This window comes from Ascidia mentula, chromosome 3 (genome assembly GCF_947561715.1).
Source record: "Ascidia mentula chromosome 3, kaAscMent1.1, whole genome shotgun sequence".
In the NCBI taxonomy this organism is placed as follows: domain Eukaryota; kingdom Metazoa; phylum Chordata; class Ascidiacea; order Phlebobranchia; family Ascidiidae; genus Ascidia; species Ascidia mentula.
This window is the reverse complement of record NC_138568.1, coordinates 1,838,980-1,860,409: the sequence shown is the minus strand read 5'-3', so window position 1 is coordinate 1,860,409 and position 21,430 is coordinate 1,838,980. Positions and strand designations below refer to the sequence as shown.

General features: G+C 36.5%; 3 protein-coding genes across 8 annotated transcripts in view; all 3 read left to right on the top strand.

Annotated features, from left to right (window-relative positions):
- The window catches only part of LOC145894912 (uncharacterized), a 425,937-nt gene that overhangs the window by 355,509 nt on the left and 48,998 nt on the right, over window positions 1-21,430 (top strand). The gene's annotated exons all lie outside the window — the stretch shown is intronic.
- On the top strand, window positions 3,891-7,893 carry LOC145894925 (cleavage stimulation factor subunit 2-like). Its single transcript, XM_082983645.1, has 10 exons — window positions 3,891-4,195; window positions 4,307-4,385; window positions 4,477-4,645; window positions 5,043-5,192; window positions 5,316-5,435; window positions 5,668-5,736; window positions 5,891-6,006; window positions 6,600-6,739; window positions 7,047-7,312; window positions 7,606-7,893. The coding sequence occupies exons 1-10, from the start codon at window positions 4,135-4,137 to the stop codon at window positions 7,720-7,722; spliced, it is 1,287 nt and encodes a 428-aa protein (XP_082839771.1). The 5' UTR covers window positions 3,891-4,134; the 3' UTR covers window positions 7,723-7,893.
- Window positions 14,165-18,250, top strand: LOC145894931 (uncharacterized). The gene is made up of 7 exons (XM_082983652.1): window positions 14,165-14,301; window positions 14,408-14,521; window positions 14,628-14,741; window positions 17,155-17,657; window positions 17,718-17,833; window positions 17,913-18,062; window positions 18,130-18,250. Exons 1-7 carry the CDS (start codon window positions 14,245-14,247, stop codon window positions 18,135-18,137), a joined length of 1,062 nt encoding a protein of 353 aa, XP_082839778.1. The 5' UTR covers window positions 14,165-14,244; the 3' UTR covers window positions 18,138-18,250.

Genomic DNA, 21,430 nt, shown 5'->3' with positions numbered 1-21,430 from the left:
ACAATAATAATATCCTCATGGGTTGTCTTGTATTAAGGCTTGTGTCATGTGCAAGCCTCAGGTTGCCACCACTGGGTTAATATAAAGAAAGTCGACATCACCTAATACCTACCTTGTATTTTCAGTTTATGTGGCTTAAGATTTAAAATAAAATCACACAAATAAACTCGACTAAATAGGAGTATTTTATTATGTTTGAGTGGATGTTGCGTTTATGGAAATAAGTACACGTCACAAAATATTTGCTTCATGAAGTAATTTTAAATCACAACAAAACTTTCATCAACACTACTGTTATTATAGTTAATCCATGTATGAAATAACCAATCCGTTGTATTGTAGAAGCCAAAGTTGAAAATTTGATAAGAAGTGAATCTCTAACTCCTACTCTCCACTTCAATCCATCCCTTATATTTGGGTTTAACAAATGCAAGTAAATATGATTGATCGATTGGAATGATTTTGTGGAGATCAACTCCCTCCTAAACCGTTAAGAAGTTTTCTTAATGAAGTTTCATCGATAAAATGTGAAGTTTGAATATTTCCACTTCGCTTGTTGGTTGTGAACCATCGACTTTAAAACCCCCTGAAAAATCTCTTGCCCCACCTACTGACGTATATTCCGCAAATGTTGAACCATAAGGTGACGCATCAGAGTCGATCTCGTTTGTATGTTTAGGAAACCATTGTTTGGTGGATGGAATACTCTGTAATATTAATATTGATTTGTGTATTAGCGTACGTTTCTTGAGCTGTTGTTTGTCGTTGTTGTAGTTCTTTCTGGTGTAAATAAATAAAAAAAATACAAAAAAAGTTGTTTGGTTAAGGGTCACGTCCGACGATTTATTTTAACAATCTGTACTGACTTATAGAACCAGAAGCATTTTAACATTTTTGCTTTAAATGTTGGTTTTGTCGTAGTTTCCTGTGCTTGCGACGTTTTTTAGTGGTTGGTTGCTCCTTCAGTACAACTTTGTTATCGCAAACAATACGACGTAAGATATGGGTGCTTGCAAATTTACATTTATCAAAAGTCATGTACGGCATTTGGAGTTCACAAAAATCCAGAAATCTCAGTAACAGCGTTTATTTTGACCTCAAGTACAAATAAAACTTTCCAACGCAGTTACTTGAACTGTAACCTTTGATAATTTCCCGCAACTCTGTATCAAGGTTAGTGCGGAAGTAACGATTATCGTTTCATGTCAGTAAAGTTGGTAACGAAACTTTTAATCATCGGACTTCACAAAATACCACATAAATATTATGAAACCTTGCTGTTATCGGGTGACTTTTCAAATACTGGAAAGAAGGCCTGAGATTTACAACCAGGCGACAAAACTCATTCAAAATTTAATTAACTTATATCATCGGTATCGTGATATTCTGACTATTCCACACTAAAGTTCAGTGTTTCTCGAAGTTTTACTGTTTGTGTTGCTTACAATCAATGACGTCTTTGAAACACGAATATTTTTGTCTCCTGCTCTGAGTTTCGTCTTTACTTCTCTCTTGTGTAAATCCGTCAACTGAGGTTTATCGTACAAAGTTATCCGCCTTCCTAACAATTTTCAACGACAGATTTTGTGACAATACTTTTACTTCCGCACTAAACTTTACTTTCAACATTTACGTGTGACTTATATTAATTTTTGACTGATTACTATCGAGTATTTCCACATTACATTGTTTTCTGATACATTATGTCGTGAATTCTTGCAACTGTTTGTTGGTTTTGAACGAAGATTTTTTTACGTTCGTAACTAAAATGTTTGATGACGAGAACAACCGATCTTCCACCAACTACTGTTCGGTTTTATCGGCGCACGTTTTTTTTATACTTACTTGAAACAAATCTGTATCTATCTATGGGTTTGATGAAGTTACAACGGTTGGAAGTGGAGGTTTATGTTGTAAATATTTGAACATTGAATGTTGGTTTTTGTGCAATTGTTATTGTGAATCATTGCTGCTCGATATCGCCACCCAGCGCTTAACCGATGCTGTCAATTGCTTATGGGGAATCCCCGACATATGTTGTACATACTTTTTCAATACAAAGTGCTTACGGTTGGGAAGTGATATTTGCAAAGGCATATGTTAAGTTGTATTGAAAGGTGGGTTGCATTGTGCAGCTAGCACCGGGATACGACCGACGTTCATTAGGTTTGCCTTACATTACCAAGCATCAGCAACAAATTGTTTTCAAATGTTGATTTGCCCGATGTCACCCAATACATTTTTTTTTTACCGCAGCGATATTCGAAACCCGGTTATCCTGGCTTTCTGCTTGATAAGCTTGACTGACGTCACCCAACATTATTTTTCCCCGATGTATTGATTAGCACGACATCCAGTGTAAGTTTGTGGAACGATATTTTGCCGGTAAATGTCGCTTTTATCGACTGTGACTAAAACAAACCTGCCAATCATGCCTTTGCATGAAACATTGTCACTTCCTGAGGTTATTTATTACAACAATATCACCAAGAATAGGGGGTGAAATGTTTCAGTGTCTCTGGTACTTTTCGGGAATAAAACTAGGAACAATTGGAGTTGGCTACAAATACTGCCTTTGGTTGAGTGTGTTGTGTGTACTTTGTAGCGTGAAAGCGGTAATAGACTAAAAACTTCTTTATAGTTGTAGTCGCAAGGTGTGTTGAAAAAATTAAAGGTGGGTGTGAAACTTAAAACTTGTGGTGAAATTTTGAGTTACCCTCGTGCTTTCCGCCGCCTTCGGAATCTTCTTCGATCGACGGAAGAAAATTGTTGAGAACTACTTTTATGGTGGCAGAAAGAAGTCACCAAAGTCTAAACACAAAATTGATATTCCTCTGAAGTCCACGGTAAAGAAGTAGTTTTACCAACATCGTGTGTGACGCAGTTAGAAAGTTTGCGTTTCATAACCAATGTTTTTTACACCTAAACTTTGAAGTCTATCAAAGGTACAAGAATGTAAGCCTTCACTAAGGAAACGGATGGTTGTGTATTTTTGGCCTGCACTGGTTTGCAAAATATAAGCGTGAATAGGAATATGGGTTTTCAATTCAATTATTGGTTTAGAGTTAGTAATTGGTAGAGGTATAAATGAAGCTTACCCTTGTTAGAGAGTTAATACCAGTAATAGAATTTATAGTAACTAGTGACCAGTCTACAACCATACAAAACCAAAAAGTCGTTTCACTGTGCTGCCCGGTCAGACCCTTTTCGTTGCGATATACTTTATAGGTCTTCAAAAACGCAATGGTAATGTGATCTAAATGCTCTAAGCCTAATCTACGCCAATTTTTAAAAAAATCTGTGGCCCGGAACATTATTAAATTGGTACTTCTATGCAGAGCCGCAAATGCTCGCAGTGTACGCTTTGACGAACGGAAAATACTGCTACACCGGGTCACGTAGTTTTTACCAAACCTGATCTACATATAAGTATGTGTAAAACAGAGATCTCTGCAAATTTTAATGATTAGGAGTGAACAGGGCCACCGCCTGTTATTTTTGTTTATAAATTTGAGTTAAAATACTACACAAAATCGTAGCTTTAATATTCGCACAGATTTCTGTGTTACGTAGGCTTATATGTGGATCAAGTTTGGAAAAAACTTTGTGACCCGGTGTAAAAGTATCTTCCATGACGAAAAATGCTGGGATTCACACAGCGTGACCGCGGTCAAACCCATTTCGTTGCGATATACTTTATAGGTGTTTTGAGATTGCAATTACATAAGTATAGATATTGTTTCATAAATATTGGAGATCTTGTTGATTAATTTTGTTGCGAGTTAATTTAAAATTTGTATGAACACAATCGTCGTGTTTGCTCATGCGTGAAATAATTTCGCTTTTAACCAATTTCCATTTCGCCGAAATAACGCTGTTGCTGCGGCGTGTGTATGCAAATGCAGGTGATTCGTTTTATTAGATTGGGTGAAATTAGGACTTTATAATAAAATTTCAGCTTAAAGAAACGCGCACCTTATATTTGACTGCCATGTATATGTCATTAACTACCGACTAGTACTTCGTATGTGAAATTGCCAGTTTCCACCAAACCAATAGTCACGATCAGCAGGAAAGTGTGCGTTTACTTTGGTTATTTTGTACTTTATAAGACTCGAATGACAGAAAACGATAATGTTTGGCTTAAGAGACCGTGATCCAGTCGACTACGAAAGATCTGTCCGATCCGTATTTGGTAAGTATTGTAGACTCTGTGTATATTACATATATCTTATGTTTATGCATTTTTCCTCTGTTAGTAATGTCCGTTTTTTTCATTAATAGTTCGACATAAAATTGTTTTCAGTTGGAAATATACCTTATGAGTCAACGGAAGAGGAGCTTAAAGATATTTTTAATGAAGTTGGCAACGTCATTAGTTTTCGGTATGTGCTTTTTTGTATGTTGTGTATGCAGGCATTTGCAAGAGTATAATCAGACTCATGACTTTATATTGTTATGTTTATATTAATGCAGCCTTGTATTTGACCGCGAGTCTGGCAAGCCAAAGGGATATGGATTTGCTGAGTATCAAGATCAGGAGACTGCCATGAGTGCGATGAGAAATCTTAATGGAAGGGAGTTACACGGTCGACCACTGAGAGTTGATCACGCAACAAGTGAAAAGAACCGCAATAACTTTCAGGTATGGGTAATTGCTGTTAATAATTGCACTGAGTGTTGATGTACGCTGTACTCTTTGCAAAAGTTATTTTGGCAACATTAACCCAATGTCTGATCATACACTGGTGCTGATTGTCCTTTTGTAGTCTCAGGAATATATTACCTAATCTTGTTTTGTATTTGGACCATTTTTATCCAGATGTTTAGCTATATAATGCATTGGTTCTTGTCATTTTGAATTTCCATGCACATTAAATAACAATTTCGACCAAAAATTGTTTTGGAGGAAAAGGGCAAAAAACAGTGATGTCTGTCTTTTTTTAATTTATGCCAGGAGAGGAGTCTGTTTAAATTGTAGTGTGTCTAGCAGCAAAAGTAGCACAATATTTATGATGTCCAATCATTGTGTTTTTTCACAGGAAGAAGTGAACCACTTCAGGGCCATGGGTCCACCTGTGGAGTCGGAATACGGGGAACCAACTCCATCTCAAGATGCCCCAGAAGCTATCAGCAAAGCTGTTGCAAGCCTACCCCCTGAACAAATGTTTGAGCTCATGAAACAAATGAAGGCAACATATTTTGTTGTTGTTTTTCTTCCGAATTAATCTTAGAATATATATGTTTTAAAACATCCATGAGAATTTTGTAGGAATATTGCGATTTTGCTAATCTGTGTTTTTGAACTATTGTAGCAATGCATTCAAAACAACCCAGTAGAGGCCAGAAACATGCTGCTTCAAAACCCACAACTTGCATATGCGTTGTTGCAAGCTCAAGTTGTCATGAGGATTGTGGATCCAGAAATTGCCATGGTAACGAAACAGCTCCAACAAAATAATCAGAAGAAGGAACTAAATATTTTATTGAAATTAAAAATTATAATGTTGAAACAATGAAAAAAATGATAAGCAATGTTGAGTCAATAATATGAACTGTGTATAAGCTGCAGACAGATGGCCACTGTTTCGACCTAAAAGGTCTCAATGAAAAAAATTTTTGATTGTGCATTGTTTTTTTGCCTGATAATACTATTTCTATGTGTAGAAAATGCTGCACAGACAAAATCCAGTTCAACCTCTCATTCCAGCATCTGAAGGTCCTCGTCCAGAGTCCGTAAGCAAAATTTTGTCACCAAAGTTTTGTGTTTGCTTTTAAGAAATGTATTTTGTCTTACGCAATGGAAGAAATGTATTTGTCATTATCGCTATCCACAACTAATTTATATGATATGTTTCATAAATTGATCCAGTTGTTGTAATGATTGTAGGACGCAAGGCCCAATGGCAGTCCACTGCCTGGGCTCGGAGGTGGCCGGGATGGTGATCGCATGAGAGAGCCCCCACCTGGTAGGGGACACCCAATGGAAGTTGGTCCAGGAGATAGGTGGGAATTTACGTGTTTAATCTGGTAGTGATACTATGCATCTGATGAAAGAGTTTTCCATGGGCTATTATGTTGGACATAGAAGGACATTATTTGGCCTGAGAAATATGTACTCTTCTTTACTATGGTATCTTTTTAATATTTTTTATAAACAAGAACGAAAATTAGGAGTGGGCAACTTTTTCCGCTTGTGGGCCAAAAAGTATCAAAAATTTGGGATTGGACCACATGAGTAAATGTGTACAAAGAGATTTTACACAACAATTTATAAACTAACAGACTTGCAATCATTAATGCTTAAATGCTGTAACTGAAAAGCATACAAAAAATGCCAGCCAGATCCAACAATGATTTTACCTAAGGCCCCAGTTTGCTCATATCCGACATAAATGAACAATAAATTTGGTGAAGTTGCATGGACACTGATCAACTATTGGTTGTATTAAGTCTGGCAAACATAAAATTGACAATGGAAAATGTTTACTTGCAGACAATATGTTGCCTGTGTTGAAACACCCTTGTTTTGTAAAGTTTTCAATTGTTGTCAAAAACATGCTATGATGTTTAAAACTAAAAACCATTTTATAATTCAGAGGTCCAAGAAGAATGGAGGTGGACATGCGAGTTATAGAAAGAGTGCCCGTGGATCATGGTATGGGCGACCCGATGGATCGTCACAGACCACCACATATGGATGAAGGTTTTGGTCGAGGATTTCCACCGAATCCAAGAGGTAGAATGACCACATTCTTACATGGAGATTAGTTGTGAAAATCAATTAGTTTTTGTCTTCATTTGTTTAAGAAATGCAAAGATCAAAAATACACAGACAAATTTTGCGCTACCTTTGTCCAATTAGTGTTTCTAAAGCAACGTGTTTTTACACTAAAATGGGCCACTGACTGGAAATCATAAATATAAATATTTTCTGGTGCATTTTACAAGTACTTTGCTGACTACTGTGACACTAACACCAAGAGGGTGTCTGCAGGCCTTACAGTTTGTAACACATGCTGTTAACTTTTAATTCTTGCCACTAGATGAGCGGGGCTTTCCCAATCGTGGGCCCCCAGAACGCGGTAACTCGCATGAGCGGGGGCGTTCATCTCTGGAACGAGGATTGTCTCCGAGAGATCTCCCGATGGATCGTGGAGGAAGACCTCCGATGGATCGTCCAGGAATGGGTGGGGATCCTGCACGACATCCTCCTCCACCTCCTGAAAGAAGCGATCCAAGAAGAGGGAGACCTCCTCCTGCTCAGGAGGACGCCCCTATGGATCCATCTGCAGAACAGGATCAGGAAAAGGTTTGTTGTTGCATTGTGATACAAATCGGAAGTTTGATTATTGTGGAAATGAATAGTGAATGTATGTTTTATATTTTTTGCATCAACTGAAGTTCTGTATTTGTATATGTACAAAAAAGTCAGCCCACAAACAATCTTAGACACATGCCCAAATCTAAAAACAACTTTGGTCAAATTGTGAATAAAATGTGTAGTTTTGTGGTCAATGTTTTCGTTCACTTTTAACACTTAAAAAGTCAATCAAATATATATTAGGATAAAAGGTAAAAACTTTTGCCATCATGTGTTTCCAGGCCGCTCTGATCATGCAAGTCCTCCAGTTAACTCCAGAACAGATCCGGATGCTCCCTGATGAGCAGAGGCGCAGCATCCTTGCTCTCAAGGATCAGTTGCAAGGAGGAAGGCCATGAAGACCGTTGCCACAGAAACATTCTTTCTTTTTGAGAAAACTGCCAGTTTCAGATGTAGTTGTCGTGGATGCGACGGATTTGGTTCCAATGCCATTCACATGTTGGTGCCGATTAAAACATATCAACTGTTTGTACAAAAATAATTCGCTAATAAACACTTTGTTGGTCGTATTTACTGCTTCGTGCGCCATTGCATATGCATGTAGTGGCGTGCCGAATTGATCTTTTTCTGCACGTTGGCTTTCGTGCTACAACATGCATTTGCGACAACGTGGGTGTCGGACTCGATATCTAAAATAACGGAAATCTGTTCTAAAGTCACATTTTAATTTGTGAGCAATGGAGCTAATGATTTTAGTGAGCTGTAGACAGGGTCGCTATTTCGAGCTACCGTCTTGCCAGCTAAATAGCCAACATTTACTTCCGGGGTAAAATATAAATTTATTGGAAAAACTCTAACATTCGTTAGGTGGAAATCAGGATTCAGGGAAAAGTTTTTTTTGTACTTCTTCTGACGACCAGTACATTCTGTACAATACGTCATATCATTCTGTGTAACATAAGTCGAGCGCTAAATTCGAAAGGCTTTTGTCCAGAAGTCACTGCTTCAGTTTAACTTCTATCTGTAAAGTAGACTTTGGCGACACCAGGCTCACGGCATTCTTCCGTATCTTATACCTGGCAGTATCACCATATGCACTGCAATTTCAGCTATTACAAACGATCATTTGGTTACAGTGGAATGGCAACCAAAAGTGGATTATAAATGTTTTTGCTCAGAGAAACGTGGTTTCCTTACAAACACCAAACCACTCTTTTGACTGAATGAAAAAGGGCGTATAAACCGTAGCCTATATGTTTTTTAATTCAAATCCGACACAAAGTATGTTACAGCTTATTTTAGTCTGGGGGAAGTGGATCGCAGTATATACTGTTCTTGTCTGTGCCTTTAAAGAACATTTCAACACGAGGTCGATGCTTCTCTACGCAAACATGGAGTTGGTTTTAATCTTGGCGATTCTTACAGCGGCGACAAATCTATGTTCGGGGTAAGAATGTGTATAAAGGTCATATTTTACTTGCTTTACTCGATTTAAACAGGAGGAATCAACTTGGAATGTGGCGAAATTTGGGAACCACGCCCGTAATATTGAGAACGAGGTAAAAAGTAATTGGTGCCATTTTGCACGAACTTGGCGACGATGAAAGGTTTTCTTATGGATATATGTCGAAGCGCATGGGAAGGTTGCTTTCTTCCGAGAATCAAGATAGTTTTTACTGTTGATTACTATTTTTACATGAACAACATAATTAGTGCAATACTAAAAATCTTATTTTCTCAATATGTTATAAATCTGTGTATCATGTGCTAGCATTAAAACCGACGTGCAACACAATTAATTTGACAACATTATAGCTTAGACAGGCCAATGTAACTAATTGTTTTTGTGGACACAAGCGTAAAAAAACACTATTTTTCGGTGTGAGCGTTGAATGCCCGGGAAACGAATCACAACACTACCATATGTTTCCTCTCACGTAGCTAACAATTAATGAGTCGGGAGTCTGTCCATGGGGCCCACTTTGGCCCTTTAAGTTCCTTCAGTACAACTTTGTTATCACAAACAATAAGAATGTGAAATATGGGTGTTTGCAAATTTACATTTATCAAAAGTCATGTACGGCATTTGAAGTTTACAAAAATCCAGAAATCTCAGTAACAGCGTTTATTTTGACCTCAAGTACAAAAACTTTCCAACGCAGTTACTTGAACTGTAACCTTTGATAATTTCCCGCAACTCTGTATCAAGGTTAGTGTGGAAGTAACGATTATCGTTTCATGTCAGTAAAGTTGGTAACGAATCTTTTAATGAATGAACTTCACAAAATACCACATAAATATTATGAAACCTTGCTGTTATCGGGTGACTTTTTAAATACTGGAAAGAAGGCCTGAGATTTACAACCAGGCGACAGGCGACAAAACACCACAATCCCCCACTACCACATCCATTTAAGTGTAAGTTGTAATTAGGGCAGCAAGCAATTGGATGATCGGTCGATTCTCGCTCAGGATAACCTGGTTTTATATCGAAGAAACAACTTCTGTAAGGTGAGAATATTTGTGACCAAACCTGCGATAAAATTGCATGTGTCGATAGTGATCAGCATTTATAAACTATACCCATATAAATTCAATGTTACCAATCTATCTATAGTGGTTGCCTATTCAAGTATTTCGACATCATAAGCCAAGTTAAACGCTCATTTTAGTACTAAATAATACGCATTGTTCGTGAATAACAATCACTTTTGCTTGCACAATGTGCTAATAAATCTGATGTTTAAACATTTTGAAGTTATTTATGGACACAGAGTTTTAACCGCAACTAAGACATGTGACAAGTTTGCATAAAGAGTTAATCCAGCACTAATCCAACATACATATATTCTCACATCGTAGTTATTTAAGCGTATCTTATCTGCAGCCGGAACAGCAGCAACGTTTGAATGTGAACGGTTACAATGTAATGTGATTTTGTACCAAGTAAATGAATTGTATTTGGGTGAACGCGGCCCAATACCATCCGGTTGCCACGAATGCAAAACTGCCGTTGGAAAAAATACATTTTGTTGTTTTTGTGAAATTGTTTGCACGAAACATGTTAAGTAAAAATAAAAAACTAGGAATTTATTAGTTGGCAACGGTTGCTAAGAACCTTAAGCTTATTAGATGCACTTCTGTCACTGGAGGCGGTATTAATTTAATGTAGGGAATAATTCTCTCGCAGACTTTATTGACATTACGTTGTGGATTTTTGTCGCCATCATCAGATGTTCGTTCCGCAGGTAAAAGTTCTGTTTACTTCGTCACCAAACAGTTCGTTGTTCGGAATGGAAAAGTTTGCTTGATGGTTAATGATTCTCCGGTCGGGTATTTTACGAGTAGAAGGTTCTCTTTTTTTGCGATTGAATGCAGATAATTTCGTAAATGTCCAATCAATATTGAGTGTTGGCATGGAAACCGGACGCACTTAAGTTGTTTTGCAACAGAACGGAATATCGTTTTTGTCAACAATCATTTGACAAGTTTGTTTATTATAGGCGTCACTTAACCTCTAAGTTCATCGCTTACACAACGCTAAAGTCAAAATGTAAATCTAACAGGGTCTTGATTGTTGGAAAATGTCCACTTGTATTATTGACGCTTGGTGGCGCCTCTGTGCCGCATCGCTCGTTCGCGTAGAAAAGTAGACAGGGCGATTGTTTTCCGAAACTTTGTACCTCGGTCGCCAGACCTTGTTGGTAAAAGAACTTGTGTTGCTACGATCACATTATGTTGAAATAAGTGCTGTTGTATTTAACCAACTACCGTGACGACTTGTGTCAGATCCGCTTCGTAGAAAACATTTTCTTTACCAGGATAACCAAACCTTTTCACACCAATCGTAGTTTGATTTAAAAAATACCTCGACCTCCTGTGTTTCAAAGTTATATAATTTGTTACATATTTATTGACCAACAATTATAGTTAAATGACTTGATAACAGTACAAGCCTATATAGTGACCCAGTGTATTTTGTGTGAAGTTGAGACCAAAAAAAACTTTTCGTCTAAGCATTTATTTTTTGTTGATCAAATTCTTGACGCAAATGGCGCTTGTGTAGTTTTCTTCGCAGAAAAATTATTGGGACGTTTGTTTTAACTTCAAACATTCAACCAGGTCCCAATCTCTTTGTACAACTCATCTGGTCAACAAGCAACCAAGCGTGGCAAGTTCTTCTCTTGTTAAGTGGGAAAATACTACTACACCGGGTCACAAAGTTTGTTCCAAACTTGATACACGTATAAGTCTGTGTAAAAAAGAAATCTGTGAGAATTTTAATGATTAGGTGTAAACAGGGCCACCACCTGTTATTTTTGTATACAAATTTGAGTTGCAATACTACACGAAATCGTAGCGTTAATATTCGCACAGATTTCTATGTTACATAGGCTGAATGTGGATCAAGTTTGGAAAAAACTTTGTGACCCGGTGTAAAAGTATTATCTTCCTTGTTAGTGACGCGTTAAATCGTCTTACCAGTGGTGTTGCGGGGTTTTGAAGTGGAAATATCACAATTGTCTCGTTATAACTATAAAATATTTTTTTATGAGCTTTTGTCGCTCAACTTACTGCAAACGTGATGTTTTATTGCAGCAACTATCTACCCATTGCGGACAAAAACACTCAGCTACCGCAAGTTTCGGTTGTTAAGTACTTGTTGTGTTGTTGATTGGTTGCTACATGATCACATGATGTATATTTTCATTTTGCCAACTTCCGCCACCTATTGTGATAAACCTGATTCCTGGGTGACGTTTGTGTAGTTTTTCATTCAATGGGATCCCATTTTTTTGATTGTTTTGCTTTTTTGTCAAACGACCAACCGGTTCCAACCTCTTTAAACAACTTTATTTGAATGGCCAACAGCATTAGCTTTTCAAGCTCTTCTCAATTTGCTACATTGTGGACTAACTGACTAGGAGGTTGCCTGGTAGTCAGACTGTCAAGATATATATACATAACGAGTGCTGGCGCTTTTAAGGTCGATAATCTATAATAACATACATGACGCCAATGATTCACTGCAGCAATTATTTGTAACAGTGCACGTAATGTAAGTTCCACTTTTTGTTGCATCGACCCTACATGTTCAGTTGCCACAAACCCAGCAGTTTGGAAACCCCTGCTTTACGGCTACAGAGGATTGACGCAAATGTTACATCAACGAGTTTGGCAACCAAGTGTTTGTTCAGCGTTCCACAGATAATTTAATAACATGTACACGTTTTGATCCCACAGTTGATGTCATAATAGGACAAAGTAACTTTGTGTTACTTTTATGAAGTAAAAATAATGCAATTGGGCGTATAATTTCTGTACTTTAGTCTCAGAACAGGCACTTGTTTTGTAATTGTATTTGGTTAGGCTTTAACTTTTGGCAACAACACAGCGCGCAATTAACTTTCAAACAAATTGTTCTTGTAACGAACAATACTTGACACAGCAGTGTTGGTCAGATTTTCTTCTAGGTATATGGGTCAGCCACTCACTTTTATTTTGGTCTGAATTTTTCTGCCACCATCAAGCATTCGTTCCGCAGATAAAAGGTCTGTATACTTCGTCACCAAACAGTTCGTTGTTCGGAATGGAAAAGTTTGCTTTAACTGGTTGATGATTCTTTGGGCGGGTGTTTTGTAGGTAGAGAACTCTCTTGCTCTTCAGCTTCCTTCTGTATAACCAAGTTTTTGTTGCGCATTATGAAGATCTCTCGTTGTTTCATATCTTTCCAGTTTGTGGATGATGGATCTAGCATGAAAAACGGGCGCAATGTAGGCTAATTGATTTTTATTCTCCTTTGTTAAGTTTTTTTGCCCTGCTTTCACTTTATCTTTGTACAATAGAGGAGTTTGGCATTTGTCCAATAGAATACTACAGGTCCAATATTCTAGGGTTTGACACGCACATTTGACTTTTGCTTATCACCCAATCAGGGTCTTTGTATGAGATAATCGCTCATTCTTGCTTTGAATTTATTTTGTTCCTATTTATTGTAAATTTCGAAGGAATAGCAAGCATTTATTTTCACATATTTATAAAACACACGTACATGAACTAAACAAAACCCACAGTTGTAATGTAGCGAAAACCTTATTTTTACTTGTGGACTTCATAATGTCTCATAACCGTTTCTGTAGCTTACTTCGGATTATGGGTTTGGTGTTTTAGTATTCTGTGGTTGAAAACCGCTATTTGTTAAAAATGTTGTTAAATATCCTGATATTCGTTTTGGCCACTTCCCTAAATATCAGTTTTTTAAAAGTTCTTTTAAAATATTGGATGTCGTCCAAGTGCGTTTCATTGCACAAATGTTGACTGGCAGTTTTATTATGCATGCAAGTATGTTGCATGAGCTATGAATTTTTTATAGTTGTGTTGCAAACACCTTTGATTAAATTCCAACAACCTAAACTACTGTATAAAGGAACAATGGCCTAGTGATAGATAGGAATGACTTTATTATGATGTAAATGTTGCATAACCAAGTTAGTTGTTGTATAAATGGAAGTAGCAAGCCAGCATGTTTTAAACTTTTTTTTTTTCTTGTAACTTATTTGCTGATTACCTTTTGCAAAGATCAGCAAATAGTGGGATGTAATAAGCTATTGTTTAACCGGCTATATTTGATGGTGAAAATGCAATGTCAAAATTTTGTCCATTTGATTTGTTAGTTTAGGTGGAAATAGAATTGTTATATTTCTTTTCCTACCTGTTATAAAGTACTGCTCTATATTATATAATATATACTACTTTTTATAGTGCAATTTATTGGAATGTATGGGGATATTTTTTTGTTCATTTTTGATGCAAGAGACAAGCATTCTGTTTTGCAGGAGACTAATTTTTGTCACACATTAAAGAGAAATAGAGTTGCATTTGATCAAAGCTGTTCTAAATTGCCATCAAAAGCAACTAGAATGGACCAGAATTATGATGGTGACAGTTCTAAAGAGTTCCAGAACCAAACTAGTCAGGTATGTCCAGATTACTTCTTAAGAATAATTTTTAAATTTTATGTTTAAAAGATCTTTTATAACCATTCAAACTTATACTTAAACTAATTTTTGTCACACATTAAAGAGAAATAGAGTTGCATTTGATCAAAGCTGTTCTAAATTACCATCAAAAGCAAGCAGAATGGACCAAAATTATGATGGTGACAGTTCTAAAATGTTACAGAACCAAACAAGTCCGGTATGTCCAGATTACTTCTTAAAAATAATTTTTAAATTTTATGTTCAAAAGATCTGTTATAACCATTCAAACTTATGCTTAAACTAATTTTTGTCATACATTAAAGAGAAAAAGAGTTGCATTTAATCAAAACTGTTCTGAGTTGCCATCAAAAGCAAGCAGAATGGACCAGAATTATGATGGTGACAGTTCTAAAATGTTCCAGAACCAAACTAGTCAGGTATGTCCAGATTACTTCTTGAAAAGAGTTTGAAAATTTTTTGTTTAAAAGATCTTTTATAACCATTTAAAATATATTTAGAGTGAGTTTTGGGTAAAATTGAATATTAATGCTTGTGGCATTCATTACCAAATGATATTTTTCATTGTAATTCGGTAGCTCGGTGGGTTATTTTGGTTTTTGCTGGTTAAACCACATACATCACTCCCGCGCTGAATCACAATTATGACACAAGGTGAACCTTTATGTTCAGGTTTTGACATTTTTGCAATAGTTTTACTGGCAGACAGACAGTACTGATGTGCACAAATACCTACTAATGTATAAACAAACCAATAATAGCTTGTCTGTGTCTACCATCTAACCTCTTAAGTCAGCATTTTTGAATGGAATATGTGTGGTCTTGGTGATCGTTAATGCTATGACTTAACGCCAAAATATCCTGTCTCAATAAGTGTTTTATTATTGCTACACAATCATAAGCCATTTACTGTTGCTGTTGTTCAAGAATATTTGTGTGCGTGGAAGATTGGTTTCGGCCAAATTTCAACAAATTTTTTGACTGAAGTTGAAGATTCATGAAATTGTTGATTTGACCTAAAAAACTTGGCAATCTGAAGCTTCTACATATCAGTGCTTCAAAACACTACTAACCTTATAAAAAAAGGCCTGAACTGGCCAAATGTGGAGAATTATTGATCATATCCGAACAAGCATGTGTTTTACAAGCAGGGCAAAAATAGTCGCTACATGAAGAATAATATGTTTTGTTGATGTGTGTGGTAACATGAATAATTAAGAATTATCATTTGTTTGAAAGCCAAATATATTCATGCCATGTGTGTTAAGTGTGCCGTCACCAATGGCCTGGTCACCCAGCATTATGCGAGCAAGTATGTTGCTTAGGCTGCGATTGTTTTGATACAGTTGAGTTGCCAACACATTTTGGTAAACTTTCAACATTCTAAATTACCCATACCCTAGTTAAAGGCCGTATCTCACAATTAAATCTTGAAAATTGAGCTTTAGAGGTCATTCGCTTATATGCACCTGGTGACAGTTTCTCTTGTTTGCCAAAAACAATTTCCAGGTCTGATGACTCACGAAGGGGGACCACTATTGCTTAACAGAAAAAAATTGATTGCAGCTGCATTAAGACAGCACATGGGGAGGTTTTACAAAGGCTTACCGCCAAACTGCCAGTCCTACGGGGGGGGGGGTACAAACAGCCCTGGGGTGACCCATAAACAGTTGTGAGACATCTAATTCTGATTGCATTGTGTAGAGGAGGGTTAGTGACTTTACTTTGTTGCAAATGAAGGGTACTTTCTGTGATTCATTTTTTTACAAAACAAACCTACACTTTTTTTTGCTTTTTTAGCCGAAATAATGTCCAACAGGGGTGCAAAATGGGAGCAGTTAAAGTCGTTGTCTCGAATAATTTGCCCAGATTCCTAGACTCCTAGATAAGGGTCGGGACTAACAGAAAGTCACAAATTGACCATACTTTCTGTGATTCATTTTTCCACAAAATCCATCTCAACATGTTGTTAGTTTTTCTGTTACATGTTCAACGGCACCCTCTGCCAATTTACTGCCTGACTAATGACCCTGAAAACCATAGTAAAACTGCCCCAAACTCGCTGAAAATCGCCCTGGCAACAGCCTGTTCATCTGGGCTCATTTAACCAAAACACTGGCACCCATGCATGACCCATTGCATTGTTACACGCAATTAACTCTGTTACACAGGAGTTTGAGAAGGGCATTTCCCAACCAAGAAACTCTTTTTCACAAAAATACAGAGATGCGGCCTAAAGTGAAAAACCTTACGATGTAATAATGTAATTAAATGTTAAATGTATGTATTAATTGTAATTTCAAACAACACAAGACGTGCGTTTTTGGGTTATAGTAACCCTCAGACTACAAATTATATGGTGTTAAACGATCAGTATTTCTTTCCAAGCAAAATGTCTTTTTAGTTACATTTTTCACGTAGGTGATGTTAAAACAATGGCAAAAACAAATACACCTGTTATGGTAGTGTTTGTAGCAGTGTGGTATCATTAAAGATGATGTGGAAAAACACAAAAAACTTAACCACTGTGTCACACAACTATTATTATACGATCTAATAAGTATTTGCTTTTAATTCAGGTTCACACAGATATAAAAATTAAGCCAACATTCGGTTTGGCACCTGACTAATTTATAATATATTAAGTAACTTGTTGAGGCGCTACACACAATAAAGTAAGAATTTAATTAGCAACAAACAACCAATCATAAGGAATAATCTTGCATTGTTTTGACATAAATGCTTAGACCTGGCCAGGTCCGAACACAGTTAACAAAGGTGCAACAGATAACTGGTAAAAACATAATAATGTTTGTTTTTCTATCATTACAGGATTGCTTACCTCATGATGTTGGACAAACAAACAATCCCCAGTCAACACAACCAGGTCAAGGAATCCCACAGGCAACCAATGTACCAGCTTTCAACCAAACCCAATACTTTCCAAACACACAAATACCCCAGCAATCCACTGTTTGGCAACCCAACCAGTATGTAACCTCTCATAATCTTAGTGTACCATCAACATCTCATCTTCATGCAACACCTCAAAACCATCCATCACAATTAGGGAATTGCCACCCTCAATACACTCCTCAACCCTCACGACCTTACCCTAATCCCATAGGATATTCTCCCTATCCATATTATCCATTCTATAACCAATACTATCCACAACGATTGAGGAATTCCCATCAAGCTATTATGCACCCAAGAGGAATGATTCCTGTTCGAAGTGCACAACCAACTTTGCATAACTATGCACAAGGAATTGAACCTCAAGTGATCGCTCAAAACCAGCAAATGTCTTCACAACTTGCACCCACCCACCCAACGTTTGTAGATCCACATCTTCATTGTGCTTTACTTGTTTTATTCAAAAACACTATTTACAGGCAAAACTTTACACCTTGTTCGGAAAATGTTGGTGCAAGTCTAAGTGAAGCTGCACCAAATACTAGAGCACCAATGAGTCATAATCTTCCAACTGTGCGAAACCAAAACCCTCCTGGTAAAGAGTTCTCACAAAACTGTGTTCAAAGTAATGCTAATTTCATTTGAAATAAATTTAAAAATATGCAAATTTACAGAATTCTATCAAAGAATATCAGCAGATTCAGATGCAACACTTCAAAGCCATCCATCACAATTAGGGAATCTCCCTCCCCACACTCGATACACTCCTCCACCCCCACAACCTTACCCCAATCCCACAGAATATTCACCCCACCAATATCTTGGTGGGTGGCATCCGTTTCATTACCAACCAGCATGGGGTTATTACCGTCAAGCTATTATGCACACCAGGGCAATGATTCCCACTCAAAGTGCACAACCAACTTTGCGTAACTATCAACAAGAAAGTGAACCTCAATTGATCACTGGAAACCAGCAAGTGTCTTCACAGCTTGCACCGACCCACCCAACGTTTGTAGAAACACATCTTCATTGTGCTTCACTGTTTTATTTAAAACACTATTTACAGGCAAAACTTTACTCAACAACCTTGTTCGGAAAATGTTGGTGTAAGTCAAAGAGAAGCTGCACAAAATACTAGAGCACCAATGAGTCAAAATCTTCAAACCATGGGCAACCAAACCCAAAACCCTCATGGTAAAGAGTTCTCATAGTAACTGTATCACATCATGTTTAAAGTTGATGCATATACAGTTCTATTTTTTAATGTGAAAAAATTTTTGCCTGTGTAAAGTTGATTGGAATATTTGATGAAAGAACAAGAACTGCGTTTTGCAAAAAATAATTTTTATTACATGTTAAAGAAAACAAGGTAAAATTGATCAATTTTTTTTTGCACTAATAGCAACTACAATGGACCAATATCATGGTGGTAACAGTTCGAATTTGTGCCAGAACCAAGTGAGCCGTCAGGTATGTCTAGACTACTACTACATAAAATAGGTATATTCATCATTTTTGTGGCATTATTTGCCACAATATTTTTCATTGTAACTGTTCCTGGTGTCGGAAAAGACATTTTTGATCGGTTTAAAGTGAATTCAATGGTGAAATTCTGCTGAAATTTAGCGAATCAATTTAGGGTTACTTTCGTAATTGAAAAGTAAAATTACATTTATAGACACATGGAAGCTCAGAACTTTCTTCCAACAAAACAGGTAATTAACAAATATTTTGTCCTCATTTAAAAGTTTGACTAATGTCTTTGTTCGCAGAAATATCCAAAAGTAATTTCAAAGGAAACCCCACATTTCAAACAGCAGGGCGTGATATATGTAAGTGATGAAATCTGTTTTGGTGTTTATAAAGATTTTTTTAAATATTACAGACAATTATGGAAACACTTCAAATGACAACAAACTAGATGAACTCAGCGAGAGTAAGTAGTATTCTAAATGGCAAGATTTTGTTGTCATAAGTAGTTGTTAATGTGCTGAGAAAAGTTAATAAATGTCAAAAGATTTATCGTAAGGTTTTGTTCATTTCCTTACTTTTTTATAAGTTATTTGATGAATATTCTTACAAAATATCCTGGAAATAATATTTTGTGTTAATCCATGTTTTTATTTATCATATCTTGGACTTGTAACATGTGGAAATTCTATGTCACAATTTTAATTTAGATGACTTCAAGCTGATTCAAGATTCGCTGCACAAAAGTGCTAAAGACCAATGCAGCAACAAAAGTTTTCAAGTGTTGACTGGGCAGCATATTGAAGTTTGTGAACTGGACATAGCAGATAAACCAATAAAAGCAGTGAATCCTGCCAGATCTACAGAGTTCTACTATGAGGGTGGTTATTACAGTGATGAAGATGGACATTACAACAGGAGACAAGATTATGAGACAATAGACTTGAAACAGGACAGTAAAGTATCAGTTGAAGAATTATTTGCTAGAGCAGAAATTGTAGCAAAAGATAGAAAACAGCCTCAATTTGCAAACACATTAGCATTAATTGGACAACCAGGGATTGGGAAAACGACACTATCCAAAGTAATAACTGAAAAAGCAATGGATGGTGCAATAGAGAATGTTAAAGAAACCCAATATTGTTTCTACATCTCAGTGAAAAACATTGACTTTGATACTCCCACAACATTTGTTGATTTTTTGTTGAAAAACTCCTTATTTTTGGATTCCTACACAGATTCACCAATAAAGAAAAACAGTGAAGCTTGTTTTCTCAAAATGCTAATATCAGAAAATGTATTTATTACAATGGATGGCTTAGATGAGGCTGCAGCAGATTGGGATTTAGAATTCAAAGCATTCGATCCCACAAAAGAGAATAAACCATTACTTTATATCTATGCTCTTATGATGGGTAAATTGCTCAAAGATGCAAAGAAGGTTTTCACTTCAAGACAAAAGCACTTTTTCTCAATTGATGCAAAACACCGACCGTTGTTTGTTGCTGAGGTTATGGGCCTTAACGAAAAATCCCAAGAAAAACTTTGCAACCAGATTTGTAGAGATAGTGGTGCTGAAGTGTGGAATGTCATAAAAGACAATCCCAACTTCTCATTTTCTTGCTATGTCCCAGCAAAATGCATTTTTATTGCCTTTGTCATCTGGAAAAGTCTTAAAGAGGATCGTGATGGCCGATTTCACTCTCTTACTCATGTTTTTGCAAATGGATTCCAATACTATTTTAGGCAGGACTTTATCAGGGGCAAAAAAAGGAAAAAAGAAGAATATTTGAACAAAATAGCTAGATTGGCATGGAATGGTTTTAAAAATAGCAAACTTGTTTTTACTCAGGATGACCTAAAAGAAGTAGGCATTGAGCCAGAGACATTAAGGGGGCTTCTTACAACATTCGTGACTACAGAAAATTGGAACATGGCGTTTATGGATTCTCATATTAAGAGCTACTTTTCACATTTGATTTGGCAGGAATATTTCACTGCTTGTTACCTTGTCTTTTTTTTGAGTGTTGAAGAGTTTTCTAAATTACTTCCCCAACTAAAAACAAACAGATGGGAAGTTGTTGCAAAGTTTGTTTTTGGACTTTGTAATGATGAGGCTAATGAAGCTGCAAACGTTTGTTTCAGCAACATAAAGTACAAAGAAGTTGCTGAGAAAAAAAATCTACTTAAGGTGTTCTGTCACGATGAACTACAAAAAGAAGTTGAGGAAGAAATGCTTGTGCGAATTTTCTCATGGTTACATGAAGCTGACAACAAAGAATTCGATGAAGACACTCTAAATTTGTTGCCAGTAACATTTAGTCTAAAAGGAAAATTACTTCTAACTGATGTTCATAGCATTGTTGGTGTTTTAAACAAATCTCCAAAATCATACAACATAAACATTTTAGGGACTTGTCATTTTTATCATGGAAGTTTGAAAGTTTTGTTGAATCAGTTATGTCAACATATACAGGTATGACAATATATCATATTAAGAGTTTTTTGTTATTGTAAGAACTAAAAACATTTTTTTGGAATTGTCAATGAGACATAAGTTTGCTTAAGACACCATGTTTACCACTAAGATATATGTGAATATTCGTTTCAGTTGACTGAGCTGGAACTTCACTCAGTTGATGATGAAAGTGCATCTGCTATTGCTTCATGTATTCAATGGATTGAGAGTCTGTCACTGGGGGATTGTGAGATGACAAGT